The following is a 23,795-nucleotide window of genomic DNA, read 5'->3' as shown; positions in this document are numbered from 1 at the left end:
GATAAGTGATTGATGAAGACCAACTCCAAACAAAAGACAATTATAGAAGGAATAATTACCAAATGATCTTGCTGGCTTTTTGCAGTAGCACCACAGGTTTGTGGGAGTTGCAGCAGCCGGATGGAATGTGTCTGCTTTTGCTCATAGAGAGACAGTGGCCAGACAGCTTTATACTGAAATGCTTACATATTGATGAATCATGTCTTTGGCTCTGTATTGGTGCAGAAAAATAGAAGGAGTGCTGATTACCCCTCCCTTTGCCCAAGTCTCTTAGATAAGGTGACACTTGAATTAGCCTTTTATCAATACCGGTTAATCTATCGAAGAGACCACAACTAGTCAATCTCTTTTATTTTTGGAGACCATTTTTGGTCAACCTTTTTACAAATTGAGATCTATATGACTTATGGAACATACTTACAGTTTAGTAACTAAGGGATACGTATCAGAAAACATGACCGTTTTTGTGTGGTAGTCCCTTCTCCGCCATTTTTCTTTCTGAAAAACGACTGAATTGAAGAATGAAAGTATAAAGTCACTTACTAACCCCACTTTTGTTTCAATTTATGTATGATTCATCGTTGTGTATTTTACCATGAAGTATGTTTTGTTTTTATGTACAAGTGAAAGTACAAAATAAATATATAGTGTGAAAAGACTCTCGCTGGGGGGGAAATAGATTAACCAGTATTGATGATAGGTTAATTCAAGTGTCACCAATCTAAGAAACTTGGGCAAAGAGAGGGGTAATCAACTTTCCTTCTATTCTTCTGAATTTGAAACCCTTCCCAATTGAAAGCCGATCCCCCGTAACCAAAAAAATTAGGGAAGTACCCAACTTGATAGGATCATCTGTATTGGTGCAGCAATAAGGAGCCAGGAAAAACCTTGCTATAACAGTTGGCTCAGCATTATGCCTTAGGAACACACAGAAAATTGTTGACTTACCTGGCTGAAAAATAGAAAGGCTTCCATCAGTGTGCCCGAACACTACTTTTCCCTTTTTCTTTGGATGCCAACGGAAAAGACAAATATCAGACAAGAAACTGTGGGCTTCTTTATGCACCGCCACTCCACTGTCTGTTCCTGAGATAGTCCATATATACAAAGGTCCGCGATGGGAGACAAATGCAACAGCATCACCCGCATTCCAGCACCAACTAAGGGAAGCAGGAATCCCTGAAAAAGACAAAAACAATATGTTTAATAAAGAAAGCACCCCCCATCTGTATTTATTAATGTCTTGTATGTTTTCCTTCATTTTCTATTACAGACTGTACTACAGAAACTAAGAATATCACCTGGTGAGCCCCACAAAACAGGGAGGTTCAACAAGATCTCAGGTCTTTAAGTGAGGAATTGCTAGTGATGCAAAAGGGTTCCTATGGTTGCTGAACTCCAGGGACCCATGGAGGCCTGGCTGGGTCCTGAGGCTACAGGGCCCTCTCCAATGTCACCTGATTTGTCATTTCAGGGAGGGAGAAAAGGGTGGTAGAGCGGGCTACATATGGGTTTCCAATTATAGTTTTCAGAGAAAACAGCTATAACACAGGTACACAAAGAGATCTAAAACAGTGGAGATAAACCTACATGTAGGGGCTATGCTCTTCTTTTTTTTATTCTAACATCAAATACTAGTCTTTCTAAAACAAGGGGACCGCAATTAAAGATGTTAACCATCAGACGCTCGACTAAAGCATCACATAGAGTGAAACCTCTGGTTTCCAAACGAAGCCGATTGGTTCTGAAATTGTGTCCACATAGTACTCCTTAGCTGATCCCTGCGAAATGCCTCCAGATTGAAAGGGGGCTTGCAAAAAAACTTGCACACACATAAAAACGTAATAACTGTCATGCCTTTCAGCAACCAAGTATCTTATTCTTAGACCATAAAATAGTCCCTGTAGTCATGTCTTCCCCAACTTTTTATGGAATATATCAAATGCAGTAGGAAAGGGTAAAGTGTTAGAGCCAGTAGATAACAAATGTAGGTATTACTTCACCTGTTCTTTTCATTGCCCGTGTAAGGCTAAAAGGCTCAATCGGATATGTCTGGATCCGATCATAGGAATTTCAGGTTGCACACACTTTTCTGCAACAAGCTGATTAAGCACCTGATATCTCTATATTGAATGGCAGTTTCAATAATATCAAGCATACATAATATAATTCTTGTCTAAATGGAAGGTATGCTGAACATTGAAACTGAAATAATTCCATTGTACTTTGTTACACACCTGAATAAAAGGCACTTAACCAACAAGCACAAAAAGAAAGAACAAAAGGAAGATCTGCTTTTTTGTTTATTATCGCAATATTGTGATGGGTACCAGATACTATTTCCAGTGGCAATGAGCATGCTAGCAAGGATTACGGTCATATCTATTTTATTACGTTTTGCGCCCATATTCGCCTGTAGATCTCTTGTGGAATAGTAAACATGAGATAGGAATGTAGAAGGACAGAGTAAAAACACATGAAAAATAGCAATGCACAGTAAAAGTAGGAAACGTCCAACTGGATAAGCCAGCAGTCTAACAACAAAGTGGCGATACATATGTAGTGCCTCAGCAGAGGGGTAAACAATGGTTCGATGAAGGGCTCAAGTTCACCAGGAAACAGTATTGCACAATCGTGAATAGATGTAAAAATTAGGGTAATACTTGACCAGTTTCATGAAATAGCCCCTCCAAATTCGGTCTGTGCAAGCCCATGCTGGTCATTAGGAGAGGTGATGAAATCTACCACGAGAAGAATAGGTTGTGTGATATGGGCATGAACATGTGCTTAGCCCATCTTCTAGAAGAGATTTACCAGGGAGGGGGGTCTGATATCACACAAGTCTACAAAAGATCCAGCCTGGGATGGTACGTATGCCCGGACACCAGGTCCATAGATGGCAACAAACGAGGACCAGGGAGACATGGAGAAAACATGCATTTTGAATATCAATCACATCCTCATCACTGGGCCACATACATTTTCCTGGTGTGGTACAGGAATGTCTCGTCAAAGATATATCAAACTCCTAGCTCGCCCCTCACACCATCACTCATCAGTCGTCAAGCAGCAGCAACAGGGGGTTAGATTCAGATTTCTGTGACACCGGATGACTCCAGTGCTTGCCCTAGCAGGCAAAAGAGCTACAGTCTGACTGTGTACTGAGAATGCTGCAATGCCTCTATAAAAATAGCTCAAAGTTCAGCGTTGGCGACTCCTTTTCTTCCTCCTACTATATATTAATTACGAGAAGTGGTATCAGTCATAGAGCTGCAAGTAGCTTCTCCACATATTTTCTGAACTACATTATCCTCCTGCCTGTAAGCCACAGTCTGTCAACAACATAGGGGCTAGGGATCACAGAACCAAAAGTGATGGGTTTGGAAATGGTATGATAATCTGTCTGGTCCCTAACCAACTCCTTGACTTACTTGTGGACTGTGGGCCTTAGTTCTTCTCTCTCGGTCTTAGTTCAAAGCCACCTTCCTGGTGGTTCAAAGAGTCACTCACAGTCTCTGGGTTTTTATAATATCCTGAGCACTTCCTTTTTGACTCTTGTCTTCCTTAGCTTGCAAAGGGGGTACACCGTTCTTTCATTGACGGCTATTTTTTCGATGGGTTTTTTAACGAAAACGTTTCACCGAAAAAACACATAGAAAAATATAGGGGTGTTGGAAAAGGGCATATAAAGCATTGGTGGGGGTGGCAATAGTAAAAAAACAATAGGGGAGAGGGATTGGGAGAACCCCCAAAATAAAAAAATACATTTTTTGATGAGTTTTTTTCTGCAAAAATATTTCGTATAAAAAACCTGTCGAAGAAATAGCTGTCAATGACAGATCATAGAACCGCACAGGGTTGTCAGGCTCCCAAGGTGGCCCTCGCAAACTGAACTACCAGACACTCCACCGTACCTTTAGGTTATTGTTACGCTCACCTGGTATCCGCGGGGACGCCACCCAGCCGTGGGGACTCTGGTATCCTTCTCTGCGGTTCCCAGGTGTGACCAGCGGGGAAGTTCTGCCTGGAATACAGGTGGGCAATGTTCAAGACTGGGCAACTGGGGTAAGCAACCCCCCAGCACCCTGTATGCCCGCAGCCCCTCTGGACCTCTCCTCACCTTGTTGTTAATTCAGGTGTGCTCTCCGTCCTGCCTTCTTGGCAGGGGCGCGTTGTCCTTTGTGGGCAAATGCGACCTAGTTACTTCACTTATGCCGGCCTGTTTTGAGTCTTTCAGGTAGGTCTTATTGCTGTTGTATATTGTTGTTATTCTTGCATGTCTTTCTTGGTTTAAATAATGTCTTTTTCTCTTCCTTAGGTGCGCGGAAGTCCAATGTGATGCATTGGCTGAATTGGGTCTCGCCGGTAAATGATGGCGTATAAAGAGCGCTTTGATGTGGTAAGTAGGCGCTATGCGCAGCGCTATGATGCCTGGCCTTTGCTAACCTGTTGTCTTTTCTTTCCCATAGATCGCGGTGCTCACCCGGTGTATGAAATCCCGAGGCGATGCTGGTCGAGGGGCGACTTGGGAGGTAAGCTTTTTGGCACAATTTGTTATGTTGTAAAAGTGTCTAATGTCTTGTTTCTTCCTTGTTTGCAGATCCGCCGGTCCGGGAGACGTGCTGATCCTAGGATGCTGTTCGCAGGAGCTGTGGGCAGCTAACGATGAAATTACAGGTAACCTGCTGCTGTTAACGATGTCCTTTTGTCTCTTTACAGATGCTGTTCTTCCGAGGTTCGCGGGTACAGCTGAACACGATGAGCGTCACGTTGCAGGATTACAAAGTAACGCGAAGCGTGTTATCCAAGTCGGGTGTGGTTTAAATAGCTTCAAGAAAGTAGTCCAGGTAAAGTAGTTACTAGGCTACCACACCCAAAACACTATACCGCATAGCTTGGTTCCAAGGAGCCAAGCTATGTGGATGCCTCCATGTTGGCTGGCACTTGAAATAAAGTAGTTCCCTAAACACAAGTCTTTATTAAGTATGAGCCTGGCGCGACTGGCCCCAAGAGGGCCTAGGCAAAGTATGCCTAAGTTTGTTGGAGACCCGAGCCAAGACCTCTGCTGGCCCATGGGCTTGCCAGGGGGGTTTCTGGATGTGGGCCGTGACAGCACTCCCCCCTAAGGCCCCTCTCAAGGTGTTCCTTCTGTCCGGCCCAGGTTTAGTTGGAAAGTTTCCATGATATTTTTTGATCAGATGTGGTGCATGAATGTTTTCACAGGGTTCCCAGGATCTATCTTGGGGCCCAAATCCTTTCAATCAACTAGATAGTATAGCTTGTCCCTTGAATACTTGGAATTCAGGATGCCTCTGACTTCGAATTCTGGTTCTCCGTCAATAAGTATGGGTTTTGGTGGTGTCCCAATCCGTGTACCGGGCTGCATTGGTTTTAAAAGGGACACATGAAATACCGGATGGATTTGTGGGTTAGGTGGTAAATCTAGTTTGACGGCCGCTGGATTAATAATTGCCTTGATGGTGTAAGGCCCTAAGTACCTGGGTTGAAAGGTCCGGGTTCTCTTGATGGGTACAAATCTGGCGGCCAGCCAAACCTTGTCCCCTACCTGATAGTCAAGGTTTTTTTTTCCATTGTTGGTCGGCAAATTGCTTTTGCTTTTCTTTGGCGAGAATAAGATGTTCGTTGGCCTTTTTGAAAGCTTGAGTGATGTTGGTGTGAAGGGTTTTTACTGCTGGCATTTCCAAACTGGTTGGGAGATCCAGTTCTGAGGTACGTGGGTGTCTACCATAAAGGGTATAAAAGGGTGTTTGTCCGGTACTGGAATGCAAGGAATTATTAAATGCGTACTCGGCTATCCATAGTAAGTCTTTCCAGTCTCTTAGTTCATGGTGCAACATGCACCATAGGTATTGCTCGAGGGTCTGATTGGTCCTCTCGGTCTGACAGTCCGTTTGGGGATGATGGTTACTGGATAGCCGGATATCAATTTGCGCCATTGCACAACACTTTCTCCAGAAGTTGGAGACAAACTGGCTACCCCGATCGGAGATCAGGACTGATGGGAAGCCATGTAGTTTAACAATACCATCCAGGAACACTTTGGCTAAAGTGGATGCGTCAGGGAGGCCTTTGAGTGGAATAAAGTGTGCCATCTTTGAGAATAAGTCCATGACTACAAGAATGGTGTTAAACCTTTGACTGGGAGGTAGGTCAGTGATGAAGTCGAGGGAAAGAGTGTGCCATGGAGTGGGAGGAATGTCCAAAGGTTGCAGAAGACCGGATGGTTTTTGTAACTTATTTTGTGCGCAGACTCCGCAGGACTGAATATATTGGATGACATCTTTACGCCAGGCAGGCCACCAGAAGTTCTGTTATACCTTGGCTAGAGTCTTGGTGATTCCAGGGTACCCTTCGATCAGAGAATCGTGATAACCTGAAATGATTTGTTGTTCTAAGTCCTTGGTGGGTACGTACAGACGATCCTTAAAAAAGGGTAAGTGATCTTTGATGGAATATTGTTCCCCCTGAACTTGCCATGCAAGGAAAGTATCTGGATTCATGGTTCGTTGAATCTCGTTTCTCAGTTCTACTTGGGTTAAGACCGTAGTGAGGCCCAAGAGTTTGTCTTCCGGTATGATGAGGACTGGGTCTGGGGTCATATATACTATGTCATCAGTGCCTGTACGAGAGAGTGTGTCAGCTTTTCCATTCTGGACCCCTGGGCGAAATGTGATGACAATCATATTCGGCGAAGAAAAGGGCCCACCGCAATTGGCGTGAAGACTGGGCTTTAGCTGTTTTAAGATATTGCAGGTTTTGGTGGTCCGTGATAACTGTAATGGTGTGTCTGGCCCCCAGAAGGTAGTGTCGCCAGGCTTTAAAGGCGGATTTGATCGCCAAGAGTTCTTTGTCCGTGATGGCGTAGCTAATGGTTTGGCAGGCTTTGCGTTCTGTTACGCACACCTGGTATCCACTGGGACGCCACCCAGCCGTGGGGACTCTGGTATCCTTCTCTGCGGTTCCCAGTGTGACCAGCGGGGAAGTTCTGCCTAGAATACAGGTGGGCAATGTTCAAGACTGGCAACTGGGGTAAGCAACCCCCCACCACCCCGTATGCCCGCAGCCCCTCTGGACCTCTCCTCACCTTGTTGTTAATTCAGGTGTGCTCTCCGTCCTGCCTTCTTGGCAGGGGGGCATTGTCCTTTGTGGGGAAATGCGATCTAGTTACTTCACTGATGCCGGGACGTTTTGAGTCTTTCAGGTAGGTCTTATTGCTGTTTTATATTGTTGTTATTCTTGCATGCCTTTCTTGGTTTAAATAATGTCTTTTTCTCTTCCTTAGGTGCGCAGAAGTCCAATGTGATGCATTGGCTGAATTGGGTCTCGCCGGTAAATGATGGCATATAAAGAGCGCTTTGATGTGGTAAGTAGGCGCTATGCGCAGCGCTATGATGCCTTGCCTTTGCTAACCTGTTGTCTTTTCTTTCCCATAGATCGCGGTGCTCACCCGGTGTATGAAATCCCGAGGCGATGCTGGTCGAGGGGCGACTTGCGAGGTAAGCTTTTCGGCACAATTTGTTATGTTGTAAAAGTGTCTAATGTCTTGTTTCTTCCTTTTTTGCAGATCCGCCGGTCCGGGAGACGCGCTGATCCTAGGATGCTGTTCGCAGGAGCTGTGGGCAGCTAACCATGAAATTACAGGTAAGCTGCTGCTGTTAACATTGTCCTTTTGTCTCTTTACAGATGCTGTTAGGCAGAAACCTGTGCAGTTCCCTTAGGGACCACTGCAAAAAGTTTAAGACTACAGGTGTTGGCAGTAAACCCAATTGGTAGCAGTCTGTACCACCCAGATTTACCTGGTAGCTGTGGCTGAGCAGTCAGACTTCTCTCAAGAAGAGTTAGGCAGTATATAGAGTATACACATTAGGTACAAAAATACAGTAGCACAAGCAAACACTGACCAGAGCTTGGTTATAAAAGTATATAATTATTTATTAAAAAACACACTTGTAAAAATACACTGGCACTAATATGTCAAGCAAGTTCAAACACAGTCATTAGAAATATATACACCTCCCTGATTAATTATTCAACAAGTCTTAAGAAAAGAACACCACTTATTATCAAATACAGAGGTGAGCGCTTAACCAAGATGGCACTCCAATAATTATTTAAAAAGGGAGGGAAAAGGCAGAATTAGAAAAGCACACAATACCAACACTTTTAAAAGAACCACAGCAAGTCAAGAAAGGCAGAGTCTACTGTACAGAAAGAAAGTTCTTAGGCCAGGCCCACTCTTGGAGAGAGCAAGGCGGAATGTGCCCAAGATCACACAGTTGAAGTACACTTTAAAAGTCTTTGCAGATAGTTCAAAAGGAGTTGGATCAGTTCAGAAAAGTTAGTTAACAGGTCCCAGGTCACCCCACGATAGCGAGTCAAGGATTTACGGGACACCTTGAACAGTCTGTTGCAAGGGAGACCAGGCGGGACACAGTACCTGAAATGGTAAGAAAGCTTCAGCGGGGGCAGTTGTTCCTGGCAGCGGTTGCAAGTCGGTGCTTCGTCCAGACGAAGAGAAGGTCTCGACGTGGAGGAAAGCTGGAGGTCGTTGCACTGCCAGGGAAGAAACCAGCCGCAGAGTTTCTCGGTTAAAAGGTACTACCCTTTTATTCGCGGTAGTGGTGAAGCGTGGCTATACGGCCGCCGGGGTGCTTGGCACAGGCGATTCGACCACGAGACGATCCAGGAAAGTGAAAAGAGGGCGAACTGGTTAACCCCACCAGTTCAAAGGAAGAAGACTCTCCAGGAGAAGATCTTCTCTGTCGTCGGGAAGTGGTAAGGCGGTTCAGCAGGGCTCCACCGGTGGTGTCGTCATTGCAGGTCAGCTCAGCTTCTCCCTCTTTGGATTCTTTAGGTCCTGTGGCGACTTCTGAAGTTCCAGTCCCCAAAGCCCTGCTTTTATGCAGAAAACCCCCATTCACCAGTCCTAGCTGTCACTCAAACATGCTAAGTGGTGAGCCGGGCGGCTCACCACTGGGTCAATCACACAAGAGTGTGACTTGAGTTGCCGATGCAAATCAGTCCAGGGTGCATATTGCCCCCTCCCACACATCCTGTAGACCCAGACAGAGTGGCACCACTTTTGGAAGCTTCTGTGCAGAAGCCCGCCAAAAGTGGAACAAAGGGCTCGACTTGGGTTGGAGTAACTCGGCGGTATCTTTAACATTGCACCAAAAAAGTGGTGCGTTTAAAATGAATGGGAAAATCCCATAGGAAATATTCCGGTGGAATATTTTGCTTAGTAACCACTGCCACCAGCCAGAAACTCGACGAGGGGGGACTGCACAGTGCCCCCTCGAAAAACAGACCCTGGGGCTATCTAATTACCCCTACCAGTACTTCCACAATATGATGGTTTGTACTGGTTCTGTTCACAATTTAAGACTAGTAAAGTCAATGGTGACTTTACATGCCCTGGGAGACAGTAGTCAGTCCCAGGGTATGGAGTCTATGTTTGGGGGTCCCTATGACACCCCTGTGTTACTGCACTGAGGGTGCTGTGTAACACACTTACCAAAAACACATGAAACCCTATGGAGTAAAAGACCCCATAGCCCATAAAACACATTAAAAAAGTCAAAGGACATTCTCAAATCATGCCTAAGAGTGGGAGAAAAAGAGTCTCACTCTTAGCAGGATAAAAAAATAAACCCCAAAAACCCAGCAAAGCTGCTGAGGGACTCATTAGGTTTGAGAAATTAGCCTTACAGAGAATTCTCCCTAACATGCTGTTCTTCCGTGGTTCGCGGGTACAGCTGAACACGATGAGCGTCACGTTGCAGAATTGCAAAGTAACGTGAAGCGTGTTATCCAAGTCGGATGTGGTTTAAATAGTTCCAAGAAAGTAGGCCAGGTAAAGTAGTTCCTAGGCTACCACACCCAAAACACTATGCCGCAGAGCTTGGTTCCAAGGAGCCAAGCTATGTGGATGCCTCCATGTTGGCTGGTACTTGAAATAAAGTAGTTCCCTAAACACAAGTCTTTATTAAGTATGAGCCTGGCGCCAAAGGCGCCAGGTCTGGCCCCAAGAGGGCCAAGGCAAAGGATGCCTAAGTTTGTTGGAGACCCGAGCCAAGACCCCTCCTGGCCCATGGGCTTGCCAGGGGGGTTTCTGGATATGGGTCGTGACAGTTATCTGATGGGCATCAAGCATCATGATACAGCATAAAGTGCTGGACGCCTGGTTACTTCATCTTTTCTTCTCATGGTTTTCTATGCATCACATTTACTAGGTACCTTTTGACCTTAGTCTGGCCCCTCTCCACCAGCCGAAAAAGTAGCACCAGGTCATAAAAGACTTACTTTCTTTGAAAACGTATCCCCTTGCTCTGCACCGTATGGATTCTTCTTCTGGGGTTGGTGGTGTTCCTCCTGCCGCTCCTCTCTGTCTCTCCCTTACCCCACTTACACCTCAATCTTCCCTGTTGCTCCTCCTTCACCTTTTCCTCCAGTCTTGGTCCACCTTCTCCTTCTCTCTGTTCTGCTCCCCCACTCATTCATGTCCCTCTCTCCCTTGATGTTCCTCCTTCACCTTTTCTTTCTATTATCTGTCGCTCTCTCTCTCTCTCTTGCTTCCCCTCTCCTAACTCATCCCTTGCCACTTCTTTCTCCTGCTTGATGGCCGTTCTCAGCTTACTTCCTTTTTCCCTATTTTGGGTTTCATTTTCCACCTCCTCCATCACTTCCTATTCGCCCACTCCTTCCCAAAAGGGTTATACCTTTATGCACTATGCTTTTTCTTCCCCAGCTCTCCTCCAAGCTCTTTTTCTGTCTGCCCTTTATTGACCACCTCAGCTTTGTCCTGCCTCCTGGAATCAAGCCTCTCTTGATATGCCCGTTCTCCACCTCACTCTGTTTCCTCTAAGCTCATGTGCTCTTACCTCTAACCGACTCCTAAAACTCAGACGTCCCCCTGGCTATCTCACTTTTTATAGCTTAATCGCTTAGCAGGGTTTGTAGTTGGCCAGTTAAGGGGGAGATGTGAGCCAGCTGTGTCCGGTTTAGGAGGTGACTCTGCAATTGGGTTAAAGGTGAAGATGGCCTCGACATACCAAGATGGCGAGATGGCGGGAAAAGCTGCCAGTCCTCCGAAAAGCAGACGCAGATTGCAGATTTGGATTGAGTATGCGGGCTAACAAAGCTAAAGGAACTGAGGGTTCTCAGAAAACTTGGCAGCCTGACCAAGCTGTTTGCACTTAAAGAGATGGAAAGCCTGGGATGCTGTAACACCACAAGACTGCTGAACAGTGACCTTTGCACTATAACCCTAAGCAGTGAGCTGGCCGCTCAAACCCTTCAAATCACATGGCAGGTGTCACTATCTGCCTTACCCTTACCCTCCCCCTTAACCCAAGTCTACTCCATTGCGCCCTCCGCTGTTGCATCCTCTGGGGGTACCTCCCCCTCTGTATTTTCAGAGGAATCATGGTCACTTAGGCAGGCCTGGGTGGACCCTTAGAGTGTGGCCACTAGTTGTCTCCAAGTCATAAAAGTTCCTGCTGCCTCATCCCCCCTCCTCTATTGGCTGCTTCATTCCATACCGCCGTTTCCGCCTCTGCCCATTTCTGGAGATCATGCCACCAGATCTCTACCTTTGGCCTGTCGTTTGCTTTCCACCCCATGGCCAGACATCCATACATATATGAATTTAGGGAAGAAGACTCAATATTTCATTATCCTTTTAACACCAGTCTTCACAATTTAAAAGCCCAAAACATGACTGATTGTTCCCTCTCCTACTGGCTTTTTAGAGGCACAAGCCCCACATGTGGATGATGGTGCCACCACTGATCACGCTAAGGGATCAACTCGACAAATTGCTTGCTTTATTTCAGTCTGACCAGACTTTTGAAGGCAAGACTTAAAATGTTAGCAACAGCTGATTAATTTTCTAAATACAATTGTTAAACATGCAACATTCGAGTTGGACACGCAGCTAAAATATATCTGCCTTCATTAGGACTGCACATCCCATGACTGACACTATCCCATCCCTTCACGCCTCTCTGAAAGAAGCCTGACAGTGTTTCTTTCGCATGTTTATATATAGCTTCCAGTGCCCCATTGAAATCTTTCAGACTGGAATGTGTGGGGGGAACTTCTGAGGTGTAATACTTGTTGTGAAAAAACCCTAAAATAGAAACACAAGGCACAGATAGATAAGGAATTCTAGGGGTACATTCTTAAGCTGCCCTGCTATTCCAAGAGGACTCTTCCTATGCCATATGAAGAAATCCGAAGATTATGAAAGCTTGCAAATACATTTGTTAGCCTTTTTAAGCTATCACCCTGTTGTCTTTTTTTGGGATGAACACCCTTTATACAAACGGCTATTGGATGTCTATATGGCAATAATGGATGTCATACATGGCTATATGGATTGTCTAGTATCACACAGTATAAACTGGGATGAATCTGACGATATCACCCCTTTTCTGAACTTTAGAAACTCTTCTTATATGGTAAAAACAGAGTGTGGTCATACAGCTCCCACCACTTTTACCCATTTAATTCCAGATAAATTAGAATATCGGTGCAAACTGGAGCCCGTCACCCATATATTCAAGACTGTGATGTGGAAGAACAAGGAAGGTTGTCATGAATAAGCGTTCGCCGACACAGAGGATTTATGATTATTTCAGGTGTTTATTATAATATGAGGTCCACAGGAAGGTGCAACCTCAACAGTACACATCTCATCAATCGTATGGTTCTGGAATCGTGGGATTTCCGAACCATACTACATCATATGCTCAGCATCAAAACAACTATTCATATTATAACATCTCCCCCTCCACATAATCCTTATAATAACAAGGAAAAGAAAACACAAGAAGAAGTTTTGTAGACAAGCAAAGGAAGAAATGTGCTTGAAGGGAAATGAAAGGAACTGAAGACAACAGGGAGAAAGGAAAAGATAAACATAGCATGGAACCACTAAAAATAAAGTACTTTTTCAACAAACAAAAAACACTGGTCTCGTGCACTTATTGATATTATCTATCACAACATATAAAGGATAGGATTATTAGTGGTCACTTCTTGCATCCGACCACCATGAAATGCAGAACTTCTGATAATGTTCAATAATAAATAAAATCTTTTTTGAAGTTTTGCATGATCCTTCTATTTTTTGATGACATGTTGCTCTTCCCAGCATTATCTCTGAAATCTTCCACCACACACTCCTCCTCTGGTGGAATTCCTTCTCCCGATGATACAATGTCATCACAGGACCATTTCTTGCAATCATCAAGGAGCACAGACTTTCTTGAATACTTCACTACTGTTTCGGGAACCCTGTATCTGGACTCTCCTTTCAATATCTTCGTAGGTTCTTTGACACAAATCCAATCTCCTTCTTTGATTATACTCTCTTTCACATGTCTATTGTCATCATAATATCTCTTGTATTCAGCCTGTCATTCAGCCTGTCTCTTCTTCACTCTTCTTATAATCTCCTCCATGTTAATTTCTTTACTCCTTTTCAACATAAGCCAAGCAGGTCTGAGTCTATTAGAGGATGTTCTTCCCCTCAGAAACGTAAAAGGTTCTTCTTTTGTGACCGAGTGTGGAGTAACTCTATATGTGTTCAACGCCTCCTTTAAAGTTTCCTTCCACGACAGGTTTCTAGCAATTGGCAGTTGAGTTATGTTTTTTATGAATCCATTCATTCTTTAAACTAAACCATTGGCCATTGGATGATATAATGCAGTTTTTCTGTGTTCAAGGGCCCTCTCTCGCATAAAACGTTGTACTTCCAATGACATGACTTGGACTCCATTATTTGATATTATTTCTTGAGGGTCTCCTTCTCGACTGAAAATCTCTTCCAAAAGGTGGGCGCTGTTGAGCAGCCCAGAAGATGGCTGCTTATCCCATGAGCTCTGTTGCTTCCCGATTTAATCTGCGAAATATCGGCGCTAATCCTAATTATCCCCCTATGATACTGCCACGGTCCGGCTACTGACACCCTCCCCTATGGTTGGCCGAAGTTTGGAGCGAATCCGGTGCCTGGGACCAGAGGAGTGACGCCGGTGGGCATGGCAGCCTGCTGATTCCCTGCCTGGCTGGGCTGCCATTTCGGCCTCGCCGTTGCCTGCGGCGTCCCTGCTGGGAGGCGCTGCCCCGCTTTTCGCCCAGGCGCCACCTACCTCTACCTCCCGGCGGAGCTGCCTCGTCGGGGAGATCTGCTTTCCCGCTGGTGCCTGGTGAGACGAGGCCTCGAGACGTCCGCCACCCCTGCCGAGGACGTGTGCTGGGGCGGCCCGACGGTGCTGCTGCTCTGTTCGCTGGGAGGACCGGCCCTGCGTCCATTGAGCTCCTGCTGCCACGGACCGGGTTGGATCCCTCCCCGCCCGTACATGACCACGGCCCCCCCCTGGACTGGAGGTGCGGGGGGCTCGCTTGTCCCGGGCTGGGGCGCCACACTAGCGCACTGAGGGTCCGTGCACACCCGCGGGTGGGCTCCTCATCTCCCATCAGCCCGATCACTCAGGCGGCTGCATCTACGGCCGGCGGCGGCCGCAGGACGTGGATGCTGCCCCCCTGCGGCTCCCTGCGAGAGGGGGCCCGCTGCCCCAAGGAGGATTCCCCAGCTTGGCCCCGCGGCAACGAGCCTGAGCTGGGGGGCACTGGGACATCGCTGCACCCTGCTGCTGCACAGCCAGCAGCGCAACCCTGCGCCCAGCCGGGGCCTCCATGCCACACTGGCCCCAGGTATAGGCTTGCCTGGGTGAGGGGGGCGCGGACCTACGAGGGCTCATTCTCACACCTGGACGCACGGGTTTAGCCACCCCAAAGGCTAGAAGGTGGGTGTGATTGGCTACGCTGTCCCCCTCGGCGCCGCCCTGTTGGGGCCCCCCTACCCACCCCAATACTTGCACTTCGACCTGCGTGCTTGGGATAACCAGGGGAGACTGCCTACACGGGGGCCTGCTTTGCTCCCCCCAGTCCTTGCTACCCTCTGCTCTTGCGGCGGCCCTCATCCCCCCTCTAAGGGCCCCGAGAAAACGTCTTCCGCGGCCCCCTCATCTCGGTGGAATCCACGTATCCACGGATTGGAGATCTGTCGCTGCGGATCCGTGACCCACAGGGTGCCATCAAAAGAGGGAATCACGGCAGACGGGGCCGTGGCTAACCGCGGGATAAGGTAGACGCGGGTCTGCTCGGCTCCAGCGGCCGCAATACAATATCCTGTTAAAAGCCTTATTTTTGCACACTACGCAAAATGGAAACATCTCCGTGCCCTAGAGAACACCCTTGGGCACTCCCGCACCGAAGACCGGGAAAAACCGCAGTGCGATCTGCTGTAGACGTCCGAGTGAAACTTACTGGCGTGCGGAGCCCGGCCTGTCTCTAAAATGGCCGCGGGCGGGCTTGACTATACGCGCTGCGCGTATGAAATGAGGCCGTGCTGAGGATCCGGATCTCCCTACGCCTGCATATACCTCCTGGGAACCCCGGAGGGAACAGAGCCGGCTGGTAAGCCGGGGGGGCTGACCAGGGCGGGGTGGGGTGGGCTGAACCCCCCCCGCGCCGGCCCAGACCCCTGACAACAACGGCTGCTGGCGAGGCGGCCCAGAGAGAGGCAGGGGCCGAGGAGGAACTACCTCTGGCAACAATGGCGGCTGGCGAGGCGGCCCAGAGAGAGGCCAGGGCCGAGGAAGAGCTACCCCTGGCAACAACGGCGGCTGGTGAGGCGGCCCAGAGAAAAGCGGGGGCCGAAGAAGAACTACTCAGCGACACATATGCGGACCCGCGGGCGGGAGCAGGAGCCTGTATCCCTGCTGCGGAAGAGACACCCTGGTACAGGAGTGAACCGCGGCCCAGCTGAAGGGCTCGGGAGAAGGCCGCCTGGAGACCTGCACCCGTGGAGGGGTGACGCCAAGCCAAACACAACAGCTCACGCAGCGCAAATGACATTTTCAATGAGATAGCGCCTAACATCGGCAGAATTAGTGGCGGCCTCAGTGGGACAGGACACCACACTTATCTGCAGGACACCCCCCCCAACATTCGGGCACACTGGCCTGCCTTTGAGGGACAGATTGAACCTGGTGCCTGTTATGTCGTAGCCTAAAACTGCGGCACCCGCGCGTGCGAATTCGTAGTGCTACATCTATCACAGGGGGGACAACGCAACGAAATGCAAAATACTCAACGTGACACTATGGGAAAGGAGAAACCGAGGAGGCTTCCTACACAGAGCAGAATGGACCAGTACACCATTCCCCCTCCCCAGCCCACTGAACACCACCTGCTAGCACCGGAGGAGATGGAAACGGACCAGGGAATCTCGCTGAAAGACATCATGGCCGCCATAGCGGACTCTCGCTCGTCCATCGAGCAAAAAATGGATGGTATAAGTATGGATGTTTCCCTCCTCCGGCATGACCTGCAAAAACTAACGGCACGCACGGGAGAGGCGGAGCAGCGCATATCCACCACGGAAGACAGGGTGAGCAGCATGCAACAACAGCTCCATAATGTGACAGCCAAGCTGAAGGTGTTGGAGGACAGAGTGGAAGAGGGAGAGGGTAGATCCAGACGCAACAATGTGCGCATCCTCGGTATACCCGAAAAGGCAGAGGGCTCCTGCATGGAACTATTTCTAGAACAATGGCTCTCTGACCTGTACGAGCCCGACGCCTTCTCCAAGTTCTTCTCCATAGAGAGGGCGCACAGAGTACCCACGAACATGCCACCACCTGGGGCCCCCCCCCCCAAGAACTGTAATAGCGAGATTCTGAAACTACAGAGATCGCGACGCCCTACTGCAACATGCACGTGCCAAAGGAACTGTCACGTTCAATGGCTCCAAAATCGCCTTCTTCCCAGATTATACACGGGAAGTCCAAAGAGCAAGACATTTTCGATCCCCTGAAAAGACAACTGCATACGATGGGAGTTAAGTACGGATTGCTCTTCCCCGCACAACTCAAGATATACCACAATGGGACAACAGTCCATTTCAGTGACCCCGGAGAAGCGTGGTGCTGGGCCGAGCAGAATATAGATGGGGACTGGTCGCCCCCCCGCGAAAACAGGGGGAGAAACCGCAGACCTCGGCCTGACCAACAGCGAGGACCCCGACGACGACCAGCGCAGGACCTGCCGGAAGACCTGGGGGGATGAAACCCCCCCTCCCGCCCCCATACAATGCCTGCCAATATTCCCTGCCCACATTACGATACCCAGAGCAGGCAATAGATCCTAGCTACAGCACACACAGACATGTAACAATAGGCAGCATACACCCACCTGTAGCGGCCGCGGGGAGCCCCGAGCCCTACAGTAGAAGGAAAGTGCAATAAACCCCAGGTGTTGCACACTGGTAACCAACTTTAGAGAAGTAACGACCTCCCTCTAGGCCCCACCCATCCAGGGGACGATCACTTTCACCTGACATTCAGTGCAGTGCATGTTAAGTGTCCGGTTGACACCATAGTTGCGTTGTTTGGGGGACCAATGCTTCTAGTTGGGAGGAGTGGGGGGTTAAGAGTTTGTTAAGGACAGCTTCAACAGGGACCAATCAAACTCACAGGGGCATATGGCTGGAATGAATGTTAGGACCCCATGGGCATGGCTCCAACAGGCGTATATTGCCACCGGAGGCTATGAGGGCCAAGACTAATACATGCGCACATGGCAGATGACAATAGTAAGGCGGACGCCCTCAGAACACTAAAGCTCATGTCTTGGAACGTAAATGGCCTGGGCAATGCTATCAAGCGTCGCTTGGTGCGCCAATTCCTGAATAGACGGGGAGCAGATATAGTGTTCCTATCTGAGACACACCTTGCAGGCACAGAATGTACCCTATTCAGACGTACGAATTACAAGCTAGCATTCCACTCGGGCTTCACGATGGGCTCAAGAGGCGTCATGATCCTCGCGTACAAAAATCTCCCCCTCCAACTTTACACGGTGACACATGATACAGGCGGCAGGTACATATATGTGACAGGTGAATTGTGGGGACAATCCGTGGCACTAATAGCAATCTATGCACCACCAACCCTCCTAGAGCCACTACTCACTGACATTACCCCACTAATCGCTAATGATACCTCCAACTGCATGATACTAGGTGGCGATTTTAACGAAGTCATGAATATTACCCTGGATAGATCACACATACGCAACAGGAACCCCAACATCCCCACCAAACTCGCCACGTTCGCCAACGCACTCGGCCTTTGCGACGTGAGGAGAGAACTCCACCCAGACACTAGAGCGTACTCCTTCCATTCGGAGGCACACGCCTCGCTCTCCAGATTGGATCACTTCTTCACCCCCGCAACCGACCTTTACAGAGCACGGGAAATAAACATACTGCCTAGAGGCATCTCCGATCACTCTCCGATTGAAATGTTACTCACGACATCCCGGAAGACCCCTCCGCCGTGCTGGCGCCTAAACAGCTATCATTTGGGAGACCCTGAGCTGGTTGATAAACTGCAAGAAACTACTAACAACTATTTCGAGCAGAACACACAGGCAGGAACAAACCCTGAAACGCTGTGGGAAGCCTATAAAACGGTCCTAAGAGGTGAGTTAATATCGTGGACAGCGGCCCAAAAGAGGCAGCACTTGAGCAAGACCCTTGAAGCAGAGACTCAAGTCAAACAGGCAGAAGAGGACCACATGAATGAAAATACGCCAACCACTAACCGGGCACTGCAGCTAGCACAAAAAAGATTGCAAAGCATCGCGATGGATAATGCCAGACAGGCACACACTGCGATGAGAGCAAGGATCTACGACACAGGCGATAAGGCAGGCAAGATGCTGGCGTGGCTGGAAAGGAAGGAGCGGGGACGCAACCATGTCCAGAGGCTCGAATCAAAAGGATTGAATACAGGGGCAACAGATCAGGAAATAACCCAAGGCTTCGCGGAATACTATGCTGAGTTATACAGTGAACCCACAACTCCGATGGACGCCACGGTCATGGATCACATCGACACCCCTGCCTTAAATGAGGCGCAGCGGCAGCAGCTGGAGCGGGAGATCACAGAGGATGAGATCTTGGGTGCCATCTCCGGTCTACAATCCGGCAAGACCCCTGGCCCAAATGGCTTCCCGGTGGAGATATGGCGTAAGGTAGGCACTAATGTGGTAGCGCCCCGACTGCGGCAAATGTACCTCCATGCACGAGAAAAGGGCATCCTCCCTCCAGATCTGCGAGAAGCAACAATAGTAGTGATACCCAAACCAGACAAGCCCCCAGAGAGATGCAGTTCGTACAGGCCCATTTCACTCATTAACTCTGAGACCAAAATACTTGCACAACTATTAGCAGACCGACTACAAAAGGTAATTCCCACCCTGATACACCCGGACCAATGCGGCTTCATGCCACAAAGATCAACTCGCATGAACCTCCGCAGGCTATTTTCAGCGCTGGAAAGAGCCAACAGCATACAGGGGCCACTAGCCCTGTTAGCAATTGATTTTGAAAAGGCCTTCGACATGGTGAGATGGGAAGCCGTCTGGACCATAATACGCCGCATGGGCTTCGGCGAAACCTTCATGAGTTGGGTGCGACTGCTGTATGAAGCACCGATTGCTAAGACCAGGGTCAACGGTTGGAGATCGGAACCCTTCAGGCTCGGAAGAGGAACAAGGCAGGGCTGCCCACTATCGGCTATGATCTTCGCCATTGCCATCGAACCCCTGGCGATCCTGCTGCGAAACACTCAAACCTGGGAGGGCTTCTGATGGTCCGAGAGCTGGGAAGACAGAATATCTCTTTACGCGGATGACCTACTCATCTACTTGAAGGACCCGAATGCATCGTGCCCCAAGGTTGTTCAATTACTGAGGCAATACGAGGTATTTTGCGGACTATGCGTGAACTGGTCCAAATCCATTCTTTTTCCTATAGGGGGCACCCCGGTGGAGGATCTAGCGCCGGGCCTCTACCAGATCGAGAAGGAGCACTTCAAATACCTGGGTGTACGTGTCACGACGCAACTCACGGAGTACACAACACAACCTCTCTCCCTTGATAACAAGATTCGCGGAGGACACTCGCCACTGGATCTCCTTGCCGCTGACGCTGCTGGGAAGGGCAGCGCTGTTCAAAATGATTGCCCTTCCCAAGTTCCTATACATCCTGCAAAACGCACCTTTGTATATTCACCACCAGGACTTCCACAAAATTGAATGCATCCTCCGAAAATTGGTCTGGAAGGGTGGACACCCGAGGATCGCGCTTGCCAATCTTCAGAGGTCCATCTGGGAAGGGGGGATTGGGCTGCCCAGACTGCAATCATACTATTGGGCCGGCCAAATGGAAGTGGTGAATGATATGCTTCATGGCGACAGGGGCCTACCACACATCAAGGGCCTCCACTGTAACACCACGATGAAACCAATAGAGCTCCTCTACAGGGACCTGGACCGACCTCCGAAACCAGACATGGCGTCCCACATAATGAGAGTTTGGAAGGAAGCGCTTCGATACTTGGGCTGGGGAGGGAAAATAACTATGGCCCAACCGTTGTGGAACAACTGCAACCTCCCTGAAGTACGAAAGCTGCCAAGATGGCCCGAGTGGACCCAACGCGGTGTCTCCAATGTCGGAGATGTCGTGCATGAGGACAACCTAGCGACGTTTGAGACTTTGCAAGAAAAATTCTCCCTGCCGGACACAGAAAGGTTCCACCATATGCAACTGAGTTATGCTTGGTCGGCCCATCGCCAGACCATACAAGATGTAACGCTCACCTGACTCCCACGGGGGCGCTGGCCTGGTTCAGATCTGGCTTGTCTGACTCGCAGAAGTATCCTTCTGTAGGTGAGAATAGGGGGTTAACTGTCTGCGGGGTAATGCAATCGGCCTCCCACTTACCCCTCTCACCCTCCTCAAAACCCTTCTGTGCTTCCCCGTAGCGTCTCACCTTAGGGTCTGGAAGGACGAACTCTCCATCCTGCTTCTGATGCAGGGGCGCGTTGGTATCCAGTTACGTCACTGGATTTTCGGATGGGTGAGAACCAAACTTGCTTGGCTTCCAGGTACGTTTTTTCTATAAGTGGTTCCCCTTGTGTCCATGCATTAATGTTCTAATGCTAGTGTCTTTTTCCCCATAGGGGCCGGGGTACGGAATGCCGGGGAACAGGCACCGACCCGAGGTGAGCGGTGAAATCCTTGTGGAAATCAGGTAAGTCTTTAATGAGTGTTTTGGTAATGTCTTTTCATTCACTCATTAACGCTGATGTCTTTTTCCCCTTAGGGTCCGAAAATGCCTGGATGCGGCGCGGAGCCGAAATGAAAAGGGAATGACCCAACAGGTAAGTCTTGACATGGAGTTTTAGCTACCCTTTTCCCTTCTTTCTCTCACCTTTGTTCTTGTCTTTTTCTCCCTAGGTGCGGGGGCGCGACTGCAAATCCGGATGGTCGCTGCTGAACATGGAGGCGCCCTGTAAAGGTGAGTAGAATGCGGCGCTGCAGCGATCGATGCGATGTGCTTTTAAAAATAAATGTCTTCCTTTTCAGGATTGTCGGCGAAATGTCTCTGGCATGCAGATTTAGCAGGTGAGGCCTTTTCCTTCTTCTGTTCTCTTGTTCCCTTCCTTTGCAGGTGATTCAGGATTGTGGCAGAAGTCAAGATGCAGGAGCAGACACGGTGAGCGTCCAGCTGCTAGATGCAGAACAAAGCGAAGCACATGTGGCTGATCGGGTGTGGTTTAAATAGCCTTGGAAGAAGTTCCTAGAATGTGTCCTTCCTCCAATCGGGTATGTATCCTTCCCCGACCATGCCCGGGTGGTAAATGAGTCCCACAGGTAAAGTAGTTCCTTTCAGGCCTCAAGGAGGCCGGGGTTCTGCAGCATGGTCTGCATCAGGTAAGTGCACCCAAGCACTTCCATAATGAGCCTGGCGCCTATGGCGCCAGGACTGACATTTTCTATGAGCCTGGCGCCATAGGCGCCAGGACGCTGTCCAAAGGGCCCCTATAAGGGGTTGCAGGGATCTTCCGCGGGGACTTGATGTCCGCTTTCGGGGACGCAGGGCCTGAGCCGGCTCCCCGGGAGCGGGCATCGTGACACAAGATCTGCCGGAAAGCTCCCCTCTAGAAAGCAACATAGTCCTAGATCGGGTAGAGCGGAAGGTCACCTCCACAATGTACAACGTAATAACCTCATTCGCGACATCAGAACTTTCCAGTCTAAAAGCAAAGTGGGAACGCGATGTAGGCCAGCTTCTGCCAGAGGACTGGGTGGAGGCCATGATGTACCTGCGAGAAACTACTATCTCCTCAAAGCTCCGATTGGTCCAGCTGAAGATCCTGCACCGCACCTACTACCCGAGAGTGGCCCTCTTCCGCTGGGGCAGGGCTTCGGATGCAAGATGCCTGCGCTACAAGCGAGAGGAAAGTACCTTTTTTCATATACTATGGGAGTGTGGTAATATCCAGCAGCTCTGGCAGAAATGCTGTGACAAACTATCCAGAGTCTTGGGTAAACCGATACAGAAGTGCCCGAAGCAATTGCTATTAGGGATCTCCGGTGAATGTGACCTCTCCCGCTATGAGAAGCTGCTATGGTCCACTGCGATGGCGATCCTCAGGCTGCGATGGCGATCCTCATTGCACAATTGTGGGGCTCGGAACAAACACCCAGTTACGAGCAATGGGTTACGGTTGTGGACATATGTGCCGTAATGGAGCACCGTGTGTACAAAGCAAGCGGTTGCCCAAGAAAAGCAGAGAAAATATGGAAAAGGTGGGAGGAAGATGACTTAGAGTCATGAGCAAGTACTGTAGCCGATAAGACTGTGGGAGGCCCACTAAAGGGGAAATACTGAACCTACGAAATGCACCCTATATCACCACGGCATCCGATGTTAATTTTGACGTAATGTTGTACCATGGCCACTGAAGCTGAATTGTTAATGTTATTGTTTTTCTTGTCTGCTGTGCTCCTCCCCTGCCGCCCCCTCCTCCCCTCCCCCCCTCTTGTTTTTTTTCCCCCTCCCATGTCCCATACCTGGAGCGTAGAGAGATGAATGTAATGTTGTTTAAATTTGAAAATCAATAAAATCTTTGATTTAAAAAAAAAAGAGGGAATCACCCCACTATCAACGCACATAGCTGAGGATAATATCTCCCCCTCAACCTGTGGTGGGCCCCCCAGTCAGCCCACCTACAGCTCCAAGCACAGCGGGCCCATCTGTACTCCTAAGCTACATTAACTAACACAGGGCTCGCTCCACTCTCCCTAGCTCTCTCCATTCACAGTGCCTGCGCCTGCCACGAAGCGCCAGTGAAGTCCAGTATTATACAGCTCCATCGGCTACTCTCTGCCCACGGCTGCTCCGCCATTACTGCCCAGCAGCAACTGCCCACCTCCAACCCCGCGGGAAGGTACCAATACCGCCGAACGCGAGCTACCTACAACCGTTACTGTGGGCCCGCCACCACCCCCTCTGCGGGGGCCCCGACCTGCTGCCACCATCTACCCTATCAAGTTTGGAGTCCTTCCACCACAGCAATGTCCAACAGGGCGCGAGGTGCGGGAAAGGTAGGCGCCATGGATAAGTTCACCAAGGCAGCGCCCAGGACGGACCAGGCGTCTTTCTCTGCAGCACAAGAAGATAGGGAGGCTTTACCGGACCCCCCACAACCAGACTTAACGGCCATGATGGAGTCTATGGCCAAAAACTTTGCAGCTTTCCATGAAAAGCTAGATGACATCAACGCTAATGTAGCCTCCTTAAGAGCTAAACTCGATCAACATGGAGCCAAGATCAGTGAAGCGGAGCAAA

General features: G+C 49.1%; 1 protein-coding gene across 3 annotated transcripts in view; it reads right to left on the bottom strand.

The window, feature by feature from the left end:
* Positions 1 to 23,795, bottom strand: part of WDR17 (WD repeat domain 17) — a 2,439,098-nt gene that overhangs the window by 1,844,343 nt on the left and 570,960 nt on the right. For all 3 annotated transcript variants that reach the window (XM_069631441.1, XM_069631439.1, XM_069631440.1), the window contains one exon: positions 949 to 1,179. In XM_069631441.1, coding sequence (XP_069487542.1) covers positions 949 to 1,179 — 231 coding nt within the window. The remainder of the gene's footprint in view (positions 1 to 948; positions 1,180 to 23,795) is intronic.

The sequence above is a fragment of the Ambystoma mexicanum genome, chromosome 6q, assembly GCF_040938575.1.
Source record: "Ambystoma mexicanum isolate Mex_15411 chromosome 6q, UKY_AmexF1_1, whole genome shotgun sequence".
Taxonomy (NCBI): Eukaryota; Metazoa; Chordata; class Amphibia; order Caudata; family Ambystomatidae; genus Ambystoma; species Ambystoma mexicanum.
Note: the sequence above shows the minus strand (reverse complement) of the source record. Positions and strands in the feature narration are given on the sequence as shown.